We start from the raw sequence: 23,324 nt of genomic DNA, 5'->3' as shown, positions 1-23,324 counted from the left end.
CTCTACACACATTATATTCATTCCAGACACGGCGCCTTTGCTCAGGCAGTTTCCCCTACAGCCTCCATATCTTTTGCACTTCAACTGCTCCTCTCCTGCTGACCTGCCACACTCACTCCACTTATTTGGACTTAATCATGCCTCCTGGGATTATTTTTTCTCAGGTGTTTGTCTTGAAATTCTCTTGTATTGCCTTAAGATCTAGCATCTTGCTGGGCATGGACAAGAGGTTTAACAAAGGCTCGTTAAATCAGAATGAAGTTGGATTTAGCTAGAAAAAACCACTTGCTGGGTCTATTAATGAACCCAGCTCTTCCTGAAGTACTGGTTTGCAGACCTTGGGATTTCTTGCTTGGCCAAGTGTCCTTGGGCTTTCCTTGAGTTGTTTCAACAATGATGGTCACACTAAAGGGTGCCAGTAAAAAGATGGCCTCCATCCATACTTCACCTGGCCACCTGGGAGCTGGAGGGATGCCCACAGCTGTGCCAACAGCAGTGTAGAGGCTGGAAAATTACTGGAAGTTCAGGTCCCTATGTGCCACTCGTGCTCACTGGGAATATTCCCCAAAGTTTGTTTTTGGCCTTCTCACTGTTTACTCTGAGCAGCTCCTAAACTGGCATTTCTTTCTGACCTCTCTTCTGAGTCTCCCAGACCAGCCATCTCCATGACACCTCTCTCCTCCTACCTCATCAAGTGCTGTCAAGCCCCCTTGCCCAATGTAGCCTATTCCCATTTCCATTGATCTGGTTCAGCCTCTTCATTCATGTATGGAAAACCCAACATCTTTGACATTCTTCCAGCTAAACTGTTCTCTTAACCCCTGTACGTCAGGCCATTCATGATCCAGGAAGGCATTCCCCAAATTAAAATCCTGCCAGATTCTCATTCCCTTAACTCATGGCATCAATACAGCCTCCAAGCCTTAGACAATCACATTTTATTACATTTCTGGGTGTCCTTTTACTATTCATAGAACTTCTCATCTCCAGATCAGGTTGTAAGCTTTTTGGGAACACACACCATAGCTTAACACTTCTTTGTATTTCCTGGTTCATCGCATGTGGCTCTGTCCCACAGTTGTTACTGGTCTTCCCAACTGCAAAAACAGTGCTTTTGGTGATGCTAGGGGGTGAGCAAGCCAAACTGTGATGGTTTCCTAGAATATCTGTACAAAAGCTTTAAGACTCCATACACTGGGATGTTAAATTGGACCACGGGAGACTTATCTCCCCAAGATGTTAATTTCCTCGAGGACAAGGACTGTGTCACATAGATCTTTGCTATTCCACAGCATCCAGCCAGAATGATGCTCAAGTAACACCTGGGTTTTCCAGAGGATACTTTCGTTCAGTGAGAAAGGTGCACAACTTGTGAAAAATTTTCTTATTGTCAGAGAAGTCGATTTTTACCTGTCTCTTGGACCCTGAAATAATAGCACCTAGAAGAGAAATGGATCATGTAGACTGTAAGACCTCTGGTTAAATGTCAGGAGGGGAAAGAATAAGATGCTTTCAATGGAAAGCCAAGGGATCAGGAAGACTGATCAGATCTAGTTTGATTCCAGGTAGAGCTTTAGTTGTCTTTGCTCTGGTAGTGGTGCCTCAATATTCATTTAAAAAATATATATTTTTATTGACTTCAGAGAGAGGAAGGGAGAGGGAGAGAGATAGAAACATCAATGATGAGTCATTGATTGGCTGCCTCCTGCACGCCCCTAACTAGAAATCGAGCCCGCAACCAGGGCGCGTGCCCTGACCGGGAATTGAACTGCAATCTCCTGGATCCTAGGTCAATGCTCAACCGCTGATCCACACCCAGTGCTTCACTTTTTTATAAAAAAAGGGTATGCTGTGCCTGAAGTCAACATGCCACTGTGGCCAGGTCCTTCCAGAAACCATCTCCAGGCACATTCCAGCTGTCTTCACAGGGAAGGGGACTCCAACTCAGCTATAGAAAAGGGCAGTCCAGGGACTTGCCCACTAAGGCCTGCTGCTCCCCAAACAGCAGATGGATAAGTGCTATGAGCACAGAGCTTGTCAAGTCCACATCAACCACTGCCTCCTGGTCAAAGGCCATCCATCCCCCAGCACAGCCTATGATGAGAAACACCTGTTTCTCAGCAAAGACCCAGTTCGAACCCAGTCCCATCTCTCATTTACTAGTGTAATTTTAACTTTTGAGTTGGTCTTCTGAGCTGTAAAATGAGGATGACACCTGCTCTACTTATGTCATAGGATGGGCACGACAATCGAATGAGATAATGTATAGGAAAGTGCTTACAGAGCCAGATGATCATTCAGAAGGGCTCCTCCATGCTTGCTTGGCATCTGAGGCCCTTAGAGATCTAGTCTTTTTTGGGCCGTTTATAAAAGCCATTTCCAACCACATAAATTGCCTGCTCTGGCCAAGGCAGGCAACTTGATGTCCTGTCCTTGCACACCCGGATTCCACAAGACCACCTGACCCCAGCAACATTGGGTCCCTGGCTCCCCCAAGCCCACTCATTCTCAGGATCCAACTGTAGTGTAACCTCCATGAAGCCTCCATTTGCATGGACTACTCGCTGGTAATTAATCCTATATAATCTCTTACAAAGCCCAGAAAAGAGGCAGCACCCCCCACAGAAAAATCACCCAGCACAGAAAAATAAGAGATGGAGAATAGCACAGCTCAAACCCAGTCCTATCTCTCATTTACTAGTGTGCAATTTTTAACTTCTGAGCTGTAAAATGAGGATGACACTTGCTCTACTTATTTCACAGATCAGCATGAGAATCAAATGAGATAATGCACAGGAAAGTGCTTTATATGTACTGTGCAGATAGTAGTTGGTGTTAGCTATCCACGTGGAGTAGAAAAGAGCTCAGACCGGGGCCAACTTTTGGCCCTAGGGCAAAGGTGGCTTTTATTTCCTCTCTGGGGGAAGTAGGGGGAGGGGAACTTCCCCAAACACACCAACCTAAGGAGAGGTGGGTGTACCCTCAGAGGAAGAGAGCAGGATGGTCATTCAAAAGGGCTCCTCCAAGTACACTTCCTGGCCCCAGGCTACAGGGTGTGTGCTCTTGAGAGTCACTCTCCTTGGAGTGCCAGCTCCTGCATGAATGGAGGCACATAGAGGTATCTGCTGGTGTTCACCAAGAGGAAGGGGGAACAGGTGCCCTGACTGAGGGAGCAGAGGACTGGGGTGGTCAACCCCATACCCAATGCCTGCCCAGGATGATAACTGGCGGGTGTGACTCTTCTCCGGAGAAAGGCCAGAGGGGCCCAGAGGCATTGCTCAATCTGATGGCTGGTCCTTTAGATGTCCATCTCGAACTGTGACTCCTCACCTGGCGAGAGAAAGGAGAGAGGGCAGGTGAGCAATGATGATTGGTAGAACTGACATTTTAGAGGCCAGGGAGAGGTGTTATCTTTTCATTCTGGTGTTCCTACAAGAAGAGCAGAGGCCAGATTTCTGTTGCCAAGGAGAATGGAGGGAGGGTGGGACTATATTAGGTATTCCTGGAAATACAGGCCTAAAGGTGTCCTGTCCAGCTGTGCTCTCTTCCCTAATCCCAAAGGAAGAGCAGAGACCAGGAGAGGTGACAGTCCTGAATTTTATTTAATTTTTATTATTTTTTATAAGAATAAATGGTTACTTGTGAACTGACATAAACACAATTTCATAGAAAAATACTCCTTAAACATAAAGCTTTTTTGAGCTGGTGTCCCAACTTCTGATTAAGAAAATGGTACTATAACCTAACTAGGCATACATCCGATTGCCCATCAAATAGCCTGACCCTGTGGTAATTCAGCCACTCACTGCCCTCGCCCACTTACCACTAAAATTTCCAAGTCATTTATGCTGCTGTAGGTTGTTTTCCTTTTTAATGGAACTGCCTCATTCAGCATCTCCTGGGCAAGGCCCAAGGATCTACACAGCAAGATGCCTGCTCTGGCCCCACAGGGAAACAACTGGCCTCTTCTGGTTATATCCACACAAATACGTGGGTCTAAGGCCAGGAGCCTCGGCTTCTAACATCCAGTTCAGCAAAATAAAAAATGATGTCCCTCCCTTACCATCACACCCCATCACAACAACTGTGTAAAACTACTAGGCCATTGTGTGGGTAAGGCGTGCCACCTGGGGTACCACTGGGCCAACCCTGCATTTGTTATGGGCCAGAGCAGCTCTAGAAACTGAGAGGGAAGAAGGTATGCAACTGGGGGCAAGGGACAGTCCTTAGATAGCAGCGACTTAACAATTTCAGGAGTTGCTCCTCCATCCTCAACTTCCAGTCTTTGATTTGAAGCAAAAAGTAGGGGTGGAAGGCACAGTGCCACCAACCACGTGAATCTGTCCATCCTTTCCATCCTTTCACACAAGGCAGGGAACCCCACTGCCTGGGGGGTCCTTATTGCTCTCTGTGTCACTTCCCGCCCTTCCGCTGCTCTCCAAGTCTGAAAGGCAAGGCCACTGTCTCCTGTCTTGGGCTGTGGGGTTCCCAAGGTAATTATGAATCATGTCCTGCAGGCTCCGGGGAGACGGATTCTGCTGCAGTCAGCGGAGCCGGCCAGCCGAGGTCTCAGCTGCTTCCTGCCTGGCCTGGTGTACTGCCTCCCGGGTGAAGGGTCAGCGCGTCCCGGGCTGACTCAGTTTGTCCGCAAGTGCTTACACGGCATTCTCCCGCAGCGGGAGAGCTCAGACGCTCTGACAGCCAGTCAGGGTGCCGCAAAGACCACATTCACACACACTTCTGCCAGGGGGGCTGCTATGGTTACTTGTGGGGAGGGACGGGGTACTGGAAGGACTTAGGGACCCCATGGCAAACATGCAGAAGCAACTGGTTGCATTGTTTCTACCCGTTTTCATCAAGAATCCACTAGTGGACAGACACCCTGACAGGAGGCATCTTGGATGTCTTTTTGAGCCTGCAGACATGCAATTTCCTGGAGGACAAGTACACCAAAGTCATTTCCTGCACATGAACATCGTGGTGTATTTCAAGTGTCGCAGATACAAGGTACTGCTTTAGGGACAATTATATAAAGGGGCACACTGATTAGATTACCTAATGAGGCCAAATCCTCTTTTCTGGGGTTCTTGGGTCCCTATCATGGGGAAAGTTGGCACCGATGAAAGTTCTCCCCACCATCCCCCCAGTCCTTACCCCCACCCTCTGGACTCTGAGCTGCTCCGCAGGTGGGGCTGTCACCATCAGTCCCTCCCTGGAACTCCCTCTAGTGGATAGGACTCTCAGGCTGCACACATTCCCATCCCAAGGAACGGCCCGCCCAAGCTCACCGCCTGCTGGCTTATCTTCAGGGCTGTTTTGCAGATGGTTCTGGCTGGCTTCTGTGGGGGGCTCATCGCTTATAGGGCTAGTGACCCCCGGAATGGCAGGCAGGTCCCGTGGGGGTGTTTTGGTCACAGGTGAATTCCGACACTCTATCAGGAACTTCCGGTCATAGATGATCCTGGTACCTAGAAGGGTATAGGGACACTGGTAGAGCCACCTTGAACCCCCTACCAGCTCATTTTTCCATGTCTCTGAGGCATGGCTGCAGCAGAGGCAGGTTTTCCTGTAAAAGCTGGACCTATAGCTCTGGCCCACGTGGCTCGGTTGGTTAGGTGTAGTCCCATGCACTGGTTTGCCAGTGCGATTCCCAGTCAGGGCCCATGCCCGGGTTGTGGGCTCAATCCCTGGTAGGGGGCGTGCAGGAGGCATCCAATCCACATCCCTTTCTCACATCAATGTTTCTCACTCTCTCTCTCTTTCTCTCTCTAAAAATCAATTTTAAAAAATTCTTAAAATAAAAAAAAAGGGGGGACCTATAAAAGGAGAAATGAGACTTATTCCAGGTGCCTGGTTACAGCTTAGGACTCTGCTGCCACCAAACTGCCCTGACTCCTATGACAAAGGCCACTCTGAGGGAAGAAGGGGCCCACTGGTCACCAGACTGTGTCCTTTCTCCCCTCAGAGCTTTGCACACCCTGCACTCTCTCCTTAAAGCCCACCAACTCACTTACCTAATTGGTGCTCAGTGTTATTACTGTGACAATCACATCCCACAGTGGAAAAGGTGCATTTTTCACTCACTTTTCAATTCTGCCCTTACAGTACCCTTGTGGGATATCCAGAATCTTTAACTCCATTTTACAAATGAGCAGACAGAAAATTAAGTGATTTCCCAAAATGAGAACTTCCCTGCCTGGGCTTTGTGGAGAGGAGTGGCTCAGAGGCTCCTCCTTCCCACAAAAGGATCTCTTGCTAAGCCCACCTCTCCATGCCACCCTGCTCTGCCCCTGGCACCGGTTTACCCATTGCTCTGAGGTGTCACTGCACTTCAGGGTTTGTACATGGTCTGAGTTCCATTCATTTTCTTTTTGTTTTCCTTTCCCAACTGTCACCCTAGACCATGTCTTATGGAATTATTCACTGTCCTAAACAACAACCTGGACCCATCCTGTGGTACTTCAAAAAGGGGTGTTTTCTAAAGTACAGGACTCAGGGTCCTTGTGGGCTACCCAGCTGATTCATCAAGTAACAGTGACCAGTGAGAGGTTATTTACATTCGGTCCCTGTTTATCCTGATCATCTCTAAGCACCAGTAATATAATACCTCACTAACAGTTGCTGATTGCTCCCTTTCAACAAAGAGCAGGCCTCAGGTTCAAAGCCTGCAGCAGGCGGGGGAATCTAGCTAGAATTTAAAACTGTCTTCTTGTCATATTTCTTTTTATAGTTGCCTTCTATTTATGGCAAGTGAATCTGGTTTTCCATATATAGTTGTGGTGACAAGTTTCCTTTTAATACATAATAGGATATAATTTAATACAGGGTGGGGCAAAAGTAGATTTACATTGTTTATATGGAAAATAATAATAATAATGCAAGAATAAACCGTTTTGCGAACTAACAACTGTAAACCTAATTTTTGCCTCACCCTGTATAACAGTATATGTTATATAATGTATGTAATAAAATATAATAAAATGAAATGAAAAAGGTAAGGTGATATAAAACTATTAAATACAGCCTGGCCAGGCATGGCTCAGCGGTTGAGCTTCAATCTAGGATCCAGCAGATCACGGTTCGATTCCTGGTCAGGGCACATGTCTGGGTTGTGGGCTTGATCCCCAGCCGGGGGTGTACGGGAGGCAGCCGACCAATGACTCTGTCTCATCATTGATGTTTCTACCTCTCTCTCTCCCTCTCCCTTCCTCTCTCTGAAATCAATAAAAACATATTTAAAATAATAATAAAAAAATAAAAAAATTAAATAAATGTACAAGTAGAACACAAAGTATGATGAAAACTGCAACTGGTAGATGAATGTCTAGAATTTAGAAAACCGTGATTTCAGGGCTTCAGGCATGCCCTTCTTTATTAGTAACCCTGAACTATCTCCCTCATGGAAGGGCTGAGGAGTGACATTCCGACGGCTGGGACTTACTTCCTGAGGTTAAAGCACAGGCCTGTCTGAGCTCGGAGCATGAGTCCGTGAGGTTGGGCTCCACATGCTGAAGAGAGCCTGGGATGTGGAAGGGCAGTGGAATGGGAGCTCCGCCTACTTGCACACACTGTCCCAGCCTGACTCTGGCTCTAGGCTGTCACCTTGTCTTGCTTCGCTCCTCTGAGAGGCGACTGAAGTTGACAGCGCTGCTCATCATCACCAGGTAGTTTAAGTTCACAGCTCACATTTCTTGGAGGGAGGGGTATAAAGAAAACGCAGAACAGGGGCTGCACCTTAAGGCTCTGCTACCAGCCAGCAATGCAACCCTGTGCTCGTTACCCTCTGTGCCTGTGTCTCCCCAACTTGGGTCCCAGTTTCCTCATCTGTAACACGAAAGGCTGTGTGCCTATGAACCAAGTAGGTTACGAATGAAGAACGGTCGCCTCTCCTTGAGGGGAGATGTCCTGGCTTCAGAGATGGGACCACTTTTCTCTGTTTCTTAATCCTCCAGGCTTAGCACCTTACCTTCTCACCTCCTTGCCTCCCCCCACCTTTGCTTTTTTGTTGGTTTGCTCACCAGAGCAGGGAACTGACGCCATCAGAGTGGAACCTAAGAGCTGGACATTCAATAGTCTCAAAAAAGAACTTGGAGGTCAGCAGCTGCTGGGAAGGTCCTTTATAGGTCATCAGCCCCCAGTGTTTTTTTTTAAAAAATTGTGGTAAAATATAAGTAACAAAATTTACCATCTTAACCATCTTTAAGTGTACAGTTCAGTAGTGTTAAGTGCATTTACACACTCTTTTTGTCTTGCAAAACTGAAACTCTGTACTCATTAAACAACTCCCCACTTCCCCTCCCCCTAACCACTGGCAACCACCATTCCGCTTTCTGTCTCTATGGCTTGGACTACTCTAAGTCCCTTACGTAAGTGGAATTATACATTATTTGTCCCTTTGGGACTGGCTTATTTCACTTAGTGTAATGTGTTCAAGATCCATCCATGTTGTTGTAGCATTCCATTGTATGGGTATACCACATTTTGTTTATCCAGGCATTTGGGTTGCGTCCACCTTCCTGCTACTATGAATGATGCTGCTATGAACATAGGTGTGCAAATGTTTCTTTGAGACCCTGCTTTCAATTCTTAGGGGTATATGCCCAGAAGTATCCCTGGCAATTTCTAAATCATTAATTACATTTAAAAAGAGAAAAAGAAACAGCCTCCGAGCCCTTTGTCTTATAGCTAGAGCACTTAATTAAAAATCCTCATTTGTGCTAATAAAATCCATAAACTAAGTGATTGCAGAGGTGGCACCCAAGACATCCACCACGGGGGTATCTCAGCTGTGGAGGGTCAACAGTGGTGTTCAGAGAGTCAGCTGACAAGGCACCAAGCCTAGGAGGGGCACAGGGGGAGGGAACCACAAAGCCACCTCTGACTCAGTTGGGGCCAGCAAGGAATAGTAGCTACAGATCAATGTGGTGCAAATGTTTCCTATGAAGCTCTTTGGCTTGTGAAGCCTTTTTTCTTCCATCCCTCCATGGGACTTACCACTATGTGGCTCGTCAAGTATGTATTTTTAAGAATTTGTGATATAGTTATATTGAGAGAATGGGAAGAAAGAGGGTGTATAAATGTTAACAAATTATCATCTATCAAAAAAGCAAGTCAATAGATAAAATCAAGAAAAAGTTAGAAATATAGAGGTAAATCCCCCAAGAGAGAGCTGAGAAATGTTGTTAGTTGCTTCTAAAGGGTGGGATGGAGGTGGGAGAAGCTAGAGGTTGTTCTGTTAGAAGCCTTTTACTACTTTTGAGTTTTAACTATTTACATATATAAACTATTTACATATAGTAACTTTAAAATACTTTTATTATAAAAAAATCAAGCACATACAAAGTAGACAGATTAATATAATCACACACACACCCCCCTTAAATTTTTTTTTGAAAACTAAGCTACAGGTTAAATAAATCATGGGCCAGGCCTACAGTGCAATGCTGTACAGCTGCTATTTGGAATAAGAAAAGTGTATATGTTGCAACAGACTGACGAATGGGAGGAGGGGGGGCATGGGGGGGGGAGCGGAAGAGATTAACCAAAAAATTTATATGCATATACGCATAGCTCACGGACACAGACAATAGTGCGGCAAAGGCCTGGGGAGAGGGTGGGAGCGGGGTCAATGGGGGGAAAAAGGGGGATATCTGTAATACTTTCAACAATAAAGACAAATTTTTTAAAAAGTATACATTGTTCACAATATATTGTATGAAAAAGAGTCACAGAACTGCATGTGGTTTGTGTTTGGTTACCTCTGGGGGGTAAGATAAGAATTAAAGCCAACAACCAAACAAACATCTTTTACACTTAGCATTTTTTCTAAATACAAAATTCTAATAAGGATATAAGGACAATAAACAAATACATAAGGATATAGGGTCAGAATAGGCAGACACTCCCCCCTCCCGCCACACAAAAAGCCCTGGGGCCCCCTGCTGGGCTGGAGAAGCAGCATGGTGAGCTCACCCCAGCACCTCCCTGCATGGTGTGTACGAGGCCCCGGCCACACTGGACTTGACTCCCACAGGCTGTACTCAAGGATGGGGGCTTCTGCAATCCAGGTACAAGCTTTAATGCTCACCTACACATTAGCAATCTTTGTTCCATCCTACACCCCAAAAGTAGGTGTGCTGGTCTCATGCATGCACCCACAGAAGCCCTTGTACCAGCACCATGCTAGGTGCTAGGCATATAAGCAACAGTTAGCTACAGTAAGAGGTTCCTGACCTCAGACACTCGTGATTTAGTCTGAGAAGGACCTAGAAACAAATGAATATAGTCAACTGTGCAAAGTCTAAAACAGGTGTGCCTGGCTGGGTGTGGCTCAGTGGTTGAGCATCGACCTAGGATCCAGGAGATCTTGGTTCGATTCCTGGTCAAGGCACATGCCCGGGTTGCGGGCTTGATCCCATGGGGGGGGGGGGGGGCGGTGCGGGAAGCAGCCTAACAATGACTCTCTCTTCATTGATGTTTCTATCTCTCCCTCCCTCTCCCTTCCTCTCTCTCTGAAATCACTAAAGATATATTTAAAAAATAATAATAATAAAAACAGAGGCGTATGCGGGGACCACAGAGGGAGAGTGACAAAATCTATCCTGTGTGTGCCAGTGGGGACAGAGATACCAAGCCCGCACCAACCCTGTCTTCCAGCCTCCAGGCAGCCTGAGAAACCTGAGCCAGAGAAACATCCATGTCACCCCAATTCTGCACTGCCCCTAAGTGAGGGGGCCATCGGGGAGGTGGATTAGGGATGATCTAGACTGCAGAAACTGAAGGTGCAGAGCAGGGGAATCCAGAACCTTGTCTCCAGCAGGGCAGGAGGAGAACAGAGGTGGATTCCCCCATGATTCAAACCACCCTTGTAGCTGGGATCCTGTTGGGTGTGGGGGTGGGGTGGGGGGAAGGGAGAGTTCAAGGTTTGGTCTTGAACTACCTGTAGAGAACTGAGGCTATTTTCTAACTGAAAGCTTTTTTATTTATTTTATTTTAAAAAATACATCTTTATTGATTTCAAAGAGAGGATGAGAGGAGAGAGAGAAACATTAATGATGAGTCATTGATCGGCTGCCTCCTGCACGCCCCCTGCTGGAAGTCGAGTATGAAACCCAGAAACCCCGGCATGTGCCCTGACCGGGAATCGAACCTTGGTCTCCTGGATCAGAGGTTGATGCTCAACTGCGGAGCCACGCCCGCTAGCAAACTGAAAGCCTTTTGAAATGAATTACCATGCAAGCACGTGTGGGGAAAATGTAAGGTCAGGGGGCTGCAAGAGTTCCCTGCCCTGTGGAGAGAGGGGGTAGGGACAACATCCCAGGATGAATACTTGCTGCTCTTCTTACAGCCTGGTAGTTAGAAACCCAGCTCTCCTATTTGCTAGCTGTAACCACTCTGGGCAAGCTATTAGTCAATCTCGTGGTGCCTCAATTTCTTCTTCTGTAGAATGGGGATGATGATGATAGTGCCAACTTTAGGGGGTTACTGCGTGAATTACAACAGTGGCTGACACAAAGTACGCCCTATACAAACCAAAGTACGCCCTAGCTATTACCATGACCAGGATGGCTTCAGGTGACATATTTCACCATTTATTTGGTCCCATCCACACCAGGGACCAATATATGGTCAAAGCTGGGACAAATCAGGGAAGAGGAAAACAACTCTGGAAAGAGACCTGCGGAGATGGGAAGAGAGGAGAGGGTAAGAGCATTCTCCATCCTTTTTGGGCCCAAAGAAACATGCCTCAGGATCCACCATGAGCTTTGGCATGTTTGGTAACCAGTGTCTTTTGGCTCCAGATGTGCACCAAACACAAGAATGGTATGTTTTCTCAAGTCATGCTCTGTGGTTAGGACAGTTTGCTTGAAGGTATAAAGTGATTTAGGCATTCCCCCAGGGTCTGGCTTCCTCACCTATAAACAAAGATTGTGGCTTAGGCTCATGCGACTATTTTTAAAGCATCAACACTGCGACAGGCTTTATCAATAATCTCTAGGGTCAGTTTCAGCTCTGAGATGCTGCCATTTATTTTTAGGATCTCCTTGTTGGCAGGTGCTTAAAGTGGTACAAATAGCATGAGGCCTGTAGGCAGACATTCTGGGCTCAGACCAGGGCGTGCCATGTGCCAGCTCCTTGACTCCCGAGGCGCAGACTTATTCCTCAGCTCCAAGAGGAGATTACTAACAAAATTCACACCTCACAGGAGCATCATGAAGATTAACTAAGATAAGGAGTGTCTTGATTCCTTTAAAAAAAAAAATCTTTATTGATTTCAGAGAGAGGAAGGGAGAGGGAGAGAAAGATAGAAACATCAGTGATGAGTCATTGATTGGCTGCCTCTTGCCGGCCCCCTACTGGGGATCGAGCCCACAACCTGGGCATGTGCCCTAACTGGGAATCGAACCACAATCTCCTGGATCATAGGTTGATGCTCAACCTCTAAGCCATGCCAGCCAGGCTTGACTCCTTTTATGAGAACAAACCATGACATCCACACAATTGCTATTAAAAGAAAATCACTTAGGAAAGCAAACACAAGCAGGTGAGAAGCTCCTTGGAGGCTGAGGAGCATTACTTATATCCTTTGTAGCCAGTACAGCATTGCATAAATGAATGCTAAAGCTTTCAGGAAAGGTGACCACAAAAATCACCATCGGTCATCACTGCCTGCCTATGGCCAGTCCCTGCACCCACAGCCTGACATGCCGGGTCTCAGTTTCCCCCCAATGAGGGAGATTCATTGCCCTCAACTCATAGACAGGAAACTAAGGCTCAGAAAGGCTGCTCCCATAGCCACTGACACCCAGAGGCAGACCTCACCTGTCTTATCTCCAGTCCTAAACACAAACCTCTATTCAAAATTAGCAAAGCAGACAGTCTAGTAAGCCTCAGCCAGCACTGGCAACTGGAAAAATTACATGGGTCTTCAGACTTTTACTTCTTCTGAGTTTTTGGCTGGAACAGGATGTTCCCTGAGAGACAGGCCTGCCTTAATTCCTCTCCATCTCCCCACAGTACCCACACTAGGGTTCCAAATGCTGCTGGATGAGACTCCTGTAAGCTGAGACGAGTTCATCCCTCACTTCCCCCTGGGCCTCCCCTGGCAGAAGCATTCTTTCTTTGAGCAGGACATGAGGCCCAGCTAGAGTACAAGAATGGAATTCCTAGAACTGCTGTTCCCATTCCAGGGAAAGGGAGAGCATTTCACAACAGGGTCAGGGGGAGGTCTGAATGCTTGTGCTCAGATGCAAGCCAGCAGCCTGTGGACAAAGTAATCCAGACAATTTTAAATTCAGCTCTCACCAGCTCCGTGTCAACCTGGAGGCCAGTGCACAGACATGCCAGGGTCTACCAGGGATCTCCCCACCACCGTGACCACCAGGCAGGAACCACAAGTGTCTGGGCAGCTTTTCTGGCTGAGCTGTCTGTTTAGCAAGCAGAGCTGACTTGTCAGGGAGAAAGTCTTGGTGAGAGAAGCAGTGTGTGCTCAGTCCAAGGTTTTTTTTCACCTCTGTCCCCACCAGCTCTGCAAAGAGAACCAAGATCTGGTTGTTTCTCAGATGCCAGGAATCCTATGAAGGTCCTCGAACACCAACTAGGGGCGTTCAGCGAGTGGCAAAGGTCTCTCTGGCTAGTCCCTCTCTTGGAAGGAATTCCCTAGAAGGGAATAAGTCCAGTTTATTTGAAAATTAAACAGGAGGAAAGGGCTTTTACAGAAGCTTTCATAACAAAATAGCTAAAATAATTATTCTGCCCTGGCTGGTGTGGCTTAATGGTTAGCGTATCAGCCAGTGTACTGAAGGGTCCCAGGTTCGATTCCCAGTCAAGGGCATGTACCTGAGTTGCAGTTTGCTCTCCCCGACCCCCACTGTTGCAGCACGTGTGGGAGACAGCCAGTCTATGTGTCTCTCTGACATAGATGTTTCTCTTTTTAAAAAAATATCTGTATTGATTTCAGAGAGAGGAAGGGAGAGGGAGAGAGATAGATAGAAACATCAATGATGAGAGAGTCATTGATCGGCTGCCTCCTGCACAGCCCCTGCTGGGGACTGAGCCAGCAATCCAGGCACGTGCCCTGACTGGGAATCAAACCGCAATCTCCTGGATCATAAGTCGATGCTCAACCTCTGAGCCATGTCGGCTGGGCGATGTTTCTCTTTCTTTCTCCTCTCCTCCTCCCTCTTTCCCTTCTACTCTCTCGGAAAAGCAATGGCAAAAAATATCCTCCATTGACGATTAACAACAAAAATTTTTAAAAAGTTATTCTAAGGGCTGGCCAAGCTCCTTCCCCCTCTCTCACTCCCCCGAACACTTCAAAATGCCTGTTTAGAGCAGGCTGAGGGGACCCCTGAGCTTACCAACAGGGAGTGCCCTTCCGAAATGCTTGGTTACACAGAAACACATGCTGTCCTAGGAAAGGGGAGGGGCCTTGTTTGTGTGAATTGTGTCCCCCTAAATTCACATGTTGAAGTCCCAACCTCCAGTACCCCAATGTATTTGGAGATAAGGTCTTTAAAGAGGCCATAAAATTAAAATGAAGCCACTGGGGTAGGGTCCTAATCCAATATGCTGGTGTGCTTATAAGAGAGATACCACAGAGGAACAAACTGCAGCCACGACCATGACCACAACCACAACCACGGGAAGAAGCAGTAAGAAGGTGGCTGTCTGCAAGCAAAAGGACAAGGGCCTCAGGAGAAACCAAGCCTGCCGGCACTTTGATCTTGGACTTCCAGCCTCCAAAACAGTGAGAAAATAAATTTCTATTGTTTAGCTACCAAGTTTGTGGTATTTTGTTACGGCAGCTTTAGCAAAGTAATATAGGCCCACTTTTATTCTGAAGAGCTGATCAGAGAAATCTGTTTTCTCACAGGCTCTCTTTAAGGCAAGAGACCTAGTTCTTAACCTCTACACTATATGCATCATCAGGAAACCAAAGGGAATTCAGAAGTCGCCTACCTCCTGGTATTCTCACTCCTACCCAGTTTTAGACTGCTGGGCTCAAAAACTTGACTCTATCCTATTGCCAGGATTCCAGAAAATCAAGGATGTTCAAATTGGAGGGCAGAGCAAGTGTAGGCTCCTCTGAAGAGTGTACCCAAAGCCTGGCCACTTGCGGAGGAAAGAGAAAGTAGGCTGGGTAGTGGTGAGTAAGGGGAGGCATGACAGAAAGTGGAATGCATTGCCCAGTGGTCTGGCATCATGGCCATCTGTATGATTTGCTTTGTGGAGCTGGACATAAGGCCTTGAAAATGGAGCATGGGATCTATGACTCAATGTTTTCTGGAAGGTGTCCTCTGTTCTTAAACCCAGAGGGGATTCACAGGCTTGTGATTCTGGTTTGCTTCTACACCTGGCCTTGGCTCTGCTGGCCAGTTAAGTTCTCTCAAAGGTCCATTTTTTTGAGCTTTGGCCCTTGTGGAAAATGGTCTGAAAACACAGTCCCCATAACTCCTCCCATCCCTGTTCACACAGGTGACTTCCCTCATTTAAAGGCAGTTATTTCCCCCTCTCTTTGAATCTGGGCTAGCCCTGTGTCTTGCTTTGACCAACAGTGTAAGTGATATTATGTGACTTCTGAGCCTGAGCCTTGAGAAGCCTTGAAAACTGCCAACTAAATACGCTCAGGTTAGACTCCTGAATGGTGTGAGACCAAGAGGATAGACAGGGCTCCCAGCCTTCCCGGTGTCCCCAGCAATGCCCCAGATTTGTGGGTAAGGCCATCTTGGACCTTCCAGCCAAGGGCAATTCAGCTGCCAACTATATGCAGCCAGATGAATGAGCGCAGGCAAGATCATCAAGGAATGTTGTTGAAGTTACTAGTTTTGTGATGGATTGTTACACAGTAATAGCTAACTGATACAGCCATTCTCATCAACACAAGTATCTCTGGGTAGCTGGTGAGCCCTGATATTAGCGCCTAGTCTCTTAGTGAACTTTCATGGGCATAGACATTGGATTACAAGGCCCCCTTTGTTGCCCATGTCCTTGAGAACCCAAATGCCATGGGCAAATGTCATCTACTCCTACCTAGTCAGTGATGCTAAGTGCAAACATGTAAATAAGAAGTGTCAATCCCAGTGTCTGAGACCCTGTGCCCCAAACAGACTTGTTCAGTCTAAAAAAAGTCACTTCCTTCTACTTTCTGCTAAACAATAATAGAGAAAAGTAGTATCAGTAATACTATTATCTGTAATACTGGAATAAGTGGGAAAGTTCAGAGAAAGTAAGTTTCTGTTTTTGGGACATCCCAAGATAAATAATGATACCCTGTAAATGTTATCATTAAGACAGCTCAGACCCCGGGCCTGATGGTAAAGAAACTAGGTTACCCTAATAATCCTTCCTTCCTTCCTTCCTTCCTTCCTTCCTTCCTTCCTTCCTTCCTTCCTTCCTTCCTCCCTCCCTCCCTCCCTCCCTCCCTCCCTCCCTCTCTTCTTCTTTCTTTCTTTCTTTCTTTCTTTCTTTCTTTCTTTCTTTCTTTCTTTCTTTCTTTCTTTCTTTCTTTCTTTCTTTCTTTCTTCTTTTTTTCTTTCTTTTTAAATGCTTTTATTGACTTTAGAGAGAGAGGGAGGGGGAAAGAGAAATATTGATTGATTGCCTCCAGCATGTACCCTGACCAGGGACTGAACTGGCAACCTGAGTATGTGCTCTGACTGGGAATTGAACCAGTGACTCTCTGGTGCATGGAACAACGCTCAACCAAGTCACGCTCGCCAGGGCATGAGAATGCTTTCATTCCAGGATTCTTCTCAACCCTTCACATTCTAAACACCAGACCTGGCACTCACTTGTGGAGATACAAAGATGAGTAAGACTACTCTGAAAGAACTTCCTGGCCAACCGAGGGAGCAAACACGTAAACAAATACACGTGATTCATTTGTTATGAATCATAATGGAGGAAGAACACTGGCATGGATCTAGGTAAGACCAGAAAGTAACAGGTTTTTCATTTGTCTGAACATGCAAGAATCTATGCATATAAATGAACAACTTTCATTAAAAACTTTCACCTTGGGAAGCAATCCTTTTTTCAATACTGTTGCCCGTAACTCCTCTTCTGGAATGACATCCATTATGAGAAAATGCCTCACTACCAACAGATAAAGATGGTACCACCCTGTTGCCCCTTTCACCAAATTTGGTAATAAAAAACTTTTTGCTTTTTCAGGAAAAAACAAACAAACTCTTCTTACAAATAATAAGGCCGGCCACCTTTGAGGATATTTAAAAAATATGTAAGCCTTTGAATGCAATTAAAATTTAACAGCTATGTCTGCACTGTTAGAATATGAGGCCTACGAGGGTGACTACTCTGAGTAGGCAATTCTGACTTAGGTCTCATTCAAGTTCTACTGGTTATGGGGTTATGGGGTATCCGTCTAATTTCTTCATTCTATAGATACAACTCTGATGCTTATAATTCTATTTCAGGTATGTCTTCATCTTCAACTAGAAATGCAATTCCTTGAGGTCAGACTGACTTTCTGGATGTGGTAAATGCCTTAAAAACAGGGAGGCTTGTGGGCATCAGAGGGAATTTGGGGTGCTCTACAACTAGCCCCCCATCAAAATCTCTAATGAGGACATAGTGTGGAATGTTCTAAATGCTTTAAAAGGAAGCTCAGGTCAGTGTGAAAAGAGGCCCATTTTATTTCCCTCACTGCCTTAATGTACAACTACTTTTAACCTGCCCCTAATAATGAGCCCTCCTCTCCCCTATGTGACTAAGGCCTCGGGCACTGGTTGTGCTCTAGCTTCAGTGCCCAGCAACCTCCCCCTCTTCCTGGCACTGCCAGTTCTATAGCCAAACACTTGGGTGCTGCTCAAAGGTAAGCTTCCTGGGCACACACTTTGTTTGTCTAACCAAACAAGGTGTCATTAACACCTGTAGCCCTACCTGCTTACCTCCGATTAAACTTATCCAGGTATAGGACTTAAGTATGACTACTACCAAGCAACCCCTACAGGCTTTGGGCTCAAACATTTAACATGGAACTGGGAACATGTAGGTTGGTGGGGGTGGGGTAGAACAGAGGAAGGTTTCTGACTCATTCCAACATTCTGCTGGTTTGTGGTGCCACTGTAGGTTTTCAAAACTCCATGGACTCAAATATTCAAAAATGACACTCCCTGTAGCAAATTTCTCTTAAATTCTCCAGACATTTAACTTCAGATCAGTGGCTCAGCCTGTGTGTGTGTGTGTGTGTGTGTGTGTGTGTGTGATGGTGATAAATGGCCAGGGAAAGTAAACTGAAGTCATTGGAATGAAGAAAGCTCAAATCAGCTGCTGCTCCTTTTCCTCCAGGGACAAACACTGCAGTGCCATATCCAGCAAGAGTAACTGCTGGACACTTATTTCAACAGCTCCTGACACCTTCTGTAAATGGAGTGCGGGCCCCCATGCAGACTCTTCAGACTCTGGTTTAAAGACCGATGCCAAACCCAACCTCAAAAGACACCTACCTGGATAGAAGCATCACTTTTTGTCAGACCCCAAGGTGTGAAAAGGTGAGGGAAATCATGTTCCACTAATTCTTGAGTACAGTAGTCTCCCCTAGACCCCTAGTGGATGCCTGAAACCATGGACAGTATGGAACCCTAAGTCACTAACAGGTGGACAGCATATTCAGCATGCATATGCTGGACAAAGGGATGATTCCCTACCCAGGTGGGACAGAGAAGGGTGCCATAAGATTCCATCATGATCAGAATGATATGCAATTTAAAACATGAATTGTTTATTTCTGGAATTTTCCACTCAATTTTTTTGGGCCGTGGATAACTAAAACCAAGAAAAGTGAAACCATGGATAAATGGGTGGGGAAGGGGGGGCACTATTGTGCTCAGTGTGGTATTTAAAGCAATCACTGGGAGCTAGTTAAAAATACAGAATCTCAGGCTCTACCCCAGAATCTACAGAATCAGAATCTGCATTTAAATGAGGTTCCCAGGTAATTTATATGCACATTTAAAGACTGAGAAACAGCACTCCAGACTGGAGCAAAAGGGCACCAGAATGACCTTTTCTCATTAGTTCAAGCTTCTCTGCCCTGGCAAAGGAGTAGGGTAAAGTATGTTTTGGAGGAAGGTTTCACACCTCAACTAACTGAGGCAGAGGTAAGCCAGGATTCTCCAGTTATGGACTGTGAGCTGTGCCTGCCCCACTGGATACCCCAGACAAGGAAGACCTTGGTTTAGGCTCCTGGCACTGGTAGCTTTCTCCCAATTGGCCTCAGAAACTAAGTTATACTCTGATGCAGAAGCCCCTTCCCCTCTCTCCCAACTAAAGACTCTCAAAGAGAGGAGAATTTGCTGTGGTCTGCCAAAAAAACACCCATTTCCCAGTCCAAAGTGAGAAGTAGAAAGTTCCCTATAAACAGTACCTCTGGGTGTTGTTTCCAATCTGATCTGTCCCCATCTAGCAACAAAAGGTGCTAACCGCCCCCCCCCCCAAAAAAAAAACCCCTAGCCGGTTTTGCTCAGTGGTTAGTGTCAGCCCACAGACTGAAGGGTCCCAAGCTCAATTCCGGCCAAGGGCACTTACATCAGTTACAAGCTCGATCCTGGACCTAGTAGGGCCCCTGCAGGAGGCAACCAGTCGATGTTTCTCTCTCCCTTCCACTCTCTCTGAAAAGCAATGGGAAAAAATATCCTCAGGTGAGGATTTAAAAATAAAAATAAAAAGGTGCAAAAAAGAGCTTCCTGAGCTTTCAGGCCTCAGTGCCCACTCTGAACAAATCAAGCAGATTCACACCCTCACTTGAAGAAATCCCACAAACTGTTGGGAAAGGTGCTGAAAGACACATCATGACACACAAAAAGCAGAGCAGCATAGAGTTCATAAAGGGAATGAGTCACAAGCGGCAGGCAGAGTCCCTGGGAACTTTTCCTTGGGCCATTTTTAAAAGGAGAGAGGGCAGTTTCCCCCTCTATGCTGGGTTGCTGTTTCTTGCTCAGCTTGGGAAAGCAGTGTGATACTGGACAATGGACACAGGTTTTTAAGCTTTGGGGCCTCAGTGCCATGTCCCCTAGAATAAGGTGGCGCCGCTAGACAGGAACATCTGATTCCTGAACAATTCCAACTTTGTATGTTTTGCACCAAACAGCCCAAGACCTCGCTGGTTGGTGGGACAGCTGCCTGAGAAAATAAGCACGTGGCCCCGGGGGCTGGCAGAAGAGGCTGCCCCCTGCCCCGCCCCCTCCCCTCCCCTCCTCGCTCCCCCCCCGCCCCCCCCCCCCCCCCCGCCCCCTAGTCTCTCAGCGCAGCGCCAGGATCCGAGGCAGTTTTCGTGTAGTTTGGCCAGGAACAGCGGAGGAGGGTGTAGGGGAGGGAAGAAGGGCCAAAGGGGGCGAGGACTGCGCGAGGATGGGAGGGACCTGGTGCGCCACGAGGAGGACTTCATTATGCAAACAAGCGGGCAGGTTTCATCAGCGCCGGCGCTCCGGTTCCCGGGCTGGGAGGGAAAGCCTGGCTCCCGAGGGAGCTCTAGCCTGGCCCAGCCCGTGCCAGCCCAGCTTCCTCTTCCTCATCCACTCTTAGGGAGGTCACACGCGTCCCCCCTCCCCCCGGAGAGAGGAACGTGTTTTTCTGCACAGCCCTGCCCGAACCCCAGGTCCCTCGGCAGAGATCCCACACGCGTAAGTGGGCAGCCGGCCGCAGGTGCCGGCGAGGCTGCTGGAGCAGGCGGACACCCTCAGCCCAAGCCTCCGTCAGAGGGTGCTGGCCCGGCGCAAAACTGGGCGCACCTCGGGAAGGAAAAGAAACCTGCGAGAGTCATTTATCCCAACAGAGAGTGCCCGGGCTCACCCTTCCCCCGACCCGCCCCCGAAAAACCCCAGGCCAGTCCTCTCCTAGATCCCTGGACACCCTGACCCCACCGTATTCCGCCTGAGAACTGTCCCCAGCACCCACCAGGGGCAGCGCGCCTCGGCAAGGGGCAGTCCTGGAAGCGCGCCTATCTGTTTGGGTGGGGGGCGCTCAGCTGTCTCTCCCAGGAGGAGGAAACTAATGGGGCAGTTTGCAATCACCGCTCTGGAGCACGCACCCAGAGCGCAGGCAACGGGACGCGGCCGTCCGCGCGCTCCCTGTGGCCACCTCCGCGGCCCGCGCTGCCGCCCTGACGCCCCTTACCCGCTCTTCCCAGTCCCCGCGCCCCTGACTCCGCTCGCCCGTCCAGTGGGCGGTGGCCGACCGTCCCCGCTCCTGCCCAGCCTGGCCCCCTAGAGCCCGCGCCTACCTCCCGGGGTGGTGCTGAAGAGCGTGCCGCCGGGGGTGGTGCTGTAGTCCCCGGGGGGTAGCTGCACGCCGTCGCTGAGGACCACCCGGTGAGTGGCGGGGATGGCCCGGCTTGGGGTCTGGCTGCAGCTGCTGCCCCCGGACATGGTCTTCCGCGCTCGTGCCAGCAGCCAGAACGTGGCCCCGCAGCCGCTGCTCCCCGCTCCGCTCCGCCTCGCCCTGGCCCGCCCCGCCCCGCCCCCCCCCGAGGCCGTCCCTTCCGCCTCTTTCTCCCCACGCCCCCTGGGATTTGTAGTCCCGGCTGGCCACCGCCCCGCGGGTCTCGGACCCGCCGTTTGCACGTGGGCTGCTCCGCGTCCCTACCTGAGCGGCCTCCTGCCGACAGTCTCTTGCGCACACGTGCCTGCGCCAACCCGTTTCCTGCCCTTTTCGTTCCCGCGCCCCTCCTGGCCACCCTGGCGGGGCCTGGCGTGGGGGTGTGTGTCCCGAGGCTTGCCCAGGCTAGTGCCTCCGGGGGTCCGAGGAGTGCCTCCCTGCTCTGCGGGGACCCTAGGGGACCCGCGCCACTCCGGGAAGACTCGCCCGAGGACGCCAGGCCCAACGTTCCCCGGAGCCCTCCCTGGTTCGTAGTAGGTCCTCAGATGAGAAAATGGGGATTGACTGGCTATCACCCCTCCTTGGTTTATGGAATATGCACGCTGGGGCAGGCGTTCAAGGCCTGGCCAAGACTGCTCGCCCCACGGCTTCGGGGAGGGCGTGGGGGGACAGGCGAGCAAACCACCCAGCGGGGCGAAGGCTCCGCCGCGAGCCCGAGAGCGAGGCGCAGCGGCAGGGGATTGACAACCGCGCTAGTGGGGGGAGGGGGAGGGGCAAAGGTTGATCAAAGAAGGTTCCTTGTAGTCCTTTGAGTTGGGTCCAAAGCCCCGCAGGCTGCCTGACATTTTGTAGGCACTCCTTGAATGGATGAAGGAATTAATCTTCAAGGACATCGCTAAGTGGAGAGAGAAGAGTGCAAGGACAGAAAAGCCTGCTGGGTGACAGAACGGTTTCTGTCATTGTGGCCCCAACTTGGAAAGAAAGAGGAGAGGAGAGAACAGTTTAAAAAGAAAATTGGGGCCAGATTGTGAAGGGTCTTTTAAATTATGCCAGGGTGTTCAGAACTTGTCCTAGGAGGGCAGGAGATCTCTTTTAAGCCGGGGAGTGACCTGATTTAGGGTTGTTTTTTTAGAAAAATAACTGGTGGCTTTGGAGTTAGAATGGACCACAGGAGGGTGAGGCCCCAGGTAGGTAACTCCTAAGCTAAACTCTAGGCCTACACTGTCTGGTAAGGTAGCCACTGGCCACATGTGCTGGGAAGCACTTGACATATGGCTAGTCCACATTCACAACTGTAAAATACACACTAAACTTCAAAGGTTTAGTACGGAAAAATAATTAAAATATCTCAATAACTTGTTTTATACTGAGTACATGTTGAAATAGTATTTTGAGTATATTGGATTAAGTGAAATCTATTATTAAAATTAATTTCAACCAGGCTGGTGTGGCCCTGCCCTTGAGCATCAACCTATGATCCAGGAGATCTCAGTTTGATTCCCGGTCAGTGTACATGCCCTGGTTGCATGCTGATCAATGACTCTCTCATCACTGATATTTCTCCCTCTCCCTCTCCCTCTCCCTCTCCCTCTCCCTCTCCCTCTCCCTCTCCCTCTCCCTCTCCCTCTCCCTCTCCCTCTCCCTCTCCCTCTCCCTCTCCCTCTCCCTCTCCCTCTCCCTCTCCCTCTCCCTCTCCCTCCCTCCCTCTCCCTCTCCCTTTCTCTCTCTGAAATCAATAGACATATTTTTAAAAAATTAATTTCATCTGTTTCTTTTTTTAATGGGACTATAAGAAATTATATATATATGTGTGTATGTATATGTACATATGGCTTGTAATATATTTCTATTTGATAGGGCTGCTCTAGAATGAACACTATCCCAAAATTCTTCTCAGAGCTTTCCTCCCAGAAAACTATGTAATCATCAAATTTTAGCTCTGGCCAGGTACTTTATGGGTCATCTTGGACAGTATTCAACTCCAT

General features: G+C 48.2%; 1 protein-coding gene across 1 annotated transcript; it reads right to left on the bottom strand.

Annotated features, from left to right (window-relative positions):
• Positions 1 to 921: 921 nt before the first annotated feature.
• Positions 922 to 21,407, bottom strand: EIF4EBP1 (eukaryotic translation initiation factor 4E binding protein 1). The gene is made up of 3 exons (XM_016210603.2): positions 21,245 to 21,407; positions 5,289 to 5,468; positions 922 to 3,330 (listed from the first exon to the last, which is right to left on the bottom strand). The coding sequence occupies exons 1-3, from the start codon at positions 21,387 to 21,389 to the stop codon at positions 3,299 to 3,301; spliced, it is 357 nt and encodes a 118-aa protein (XP_016066089.1). The 5' UTR covers positions 21,390 to 21,407; the 3' UTR covers positions 922 to 3,298.
• Between the last annotated feature and the right edge of the window lie 1,917 nt (positions 21,408 to 23,324).

The sequence above is a fragment of the Miniopterus natalensis genome, chromosome 2 (genome assembly GCF_054644295.1).
Source record: "Miniopterus natalensis isolate mMinNat1 chromosome 2, mMinNat1.hap1, whole genome shotgun sequence".
Lineage (NCBI taxonomy): Eukaryota > Metazoa > Chordata > Mammalia > Chiroptera > Miniopteridae > Miniopterus > Miniopterus natalensis.
Note: the sequence above shows the minus strand (reverse complement) of the source record. Positions and strands in the feature narration are given on the sequence as shown.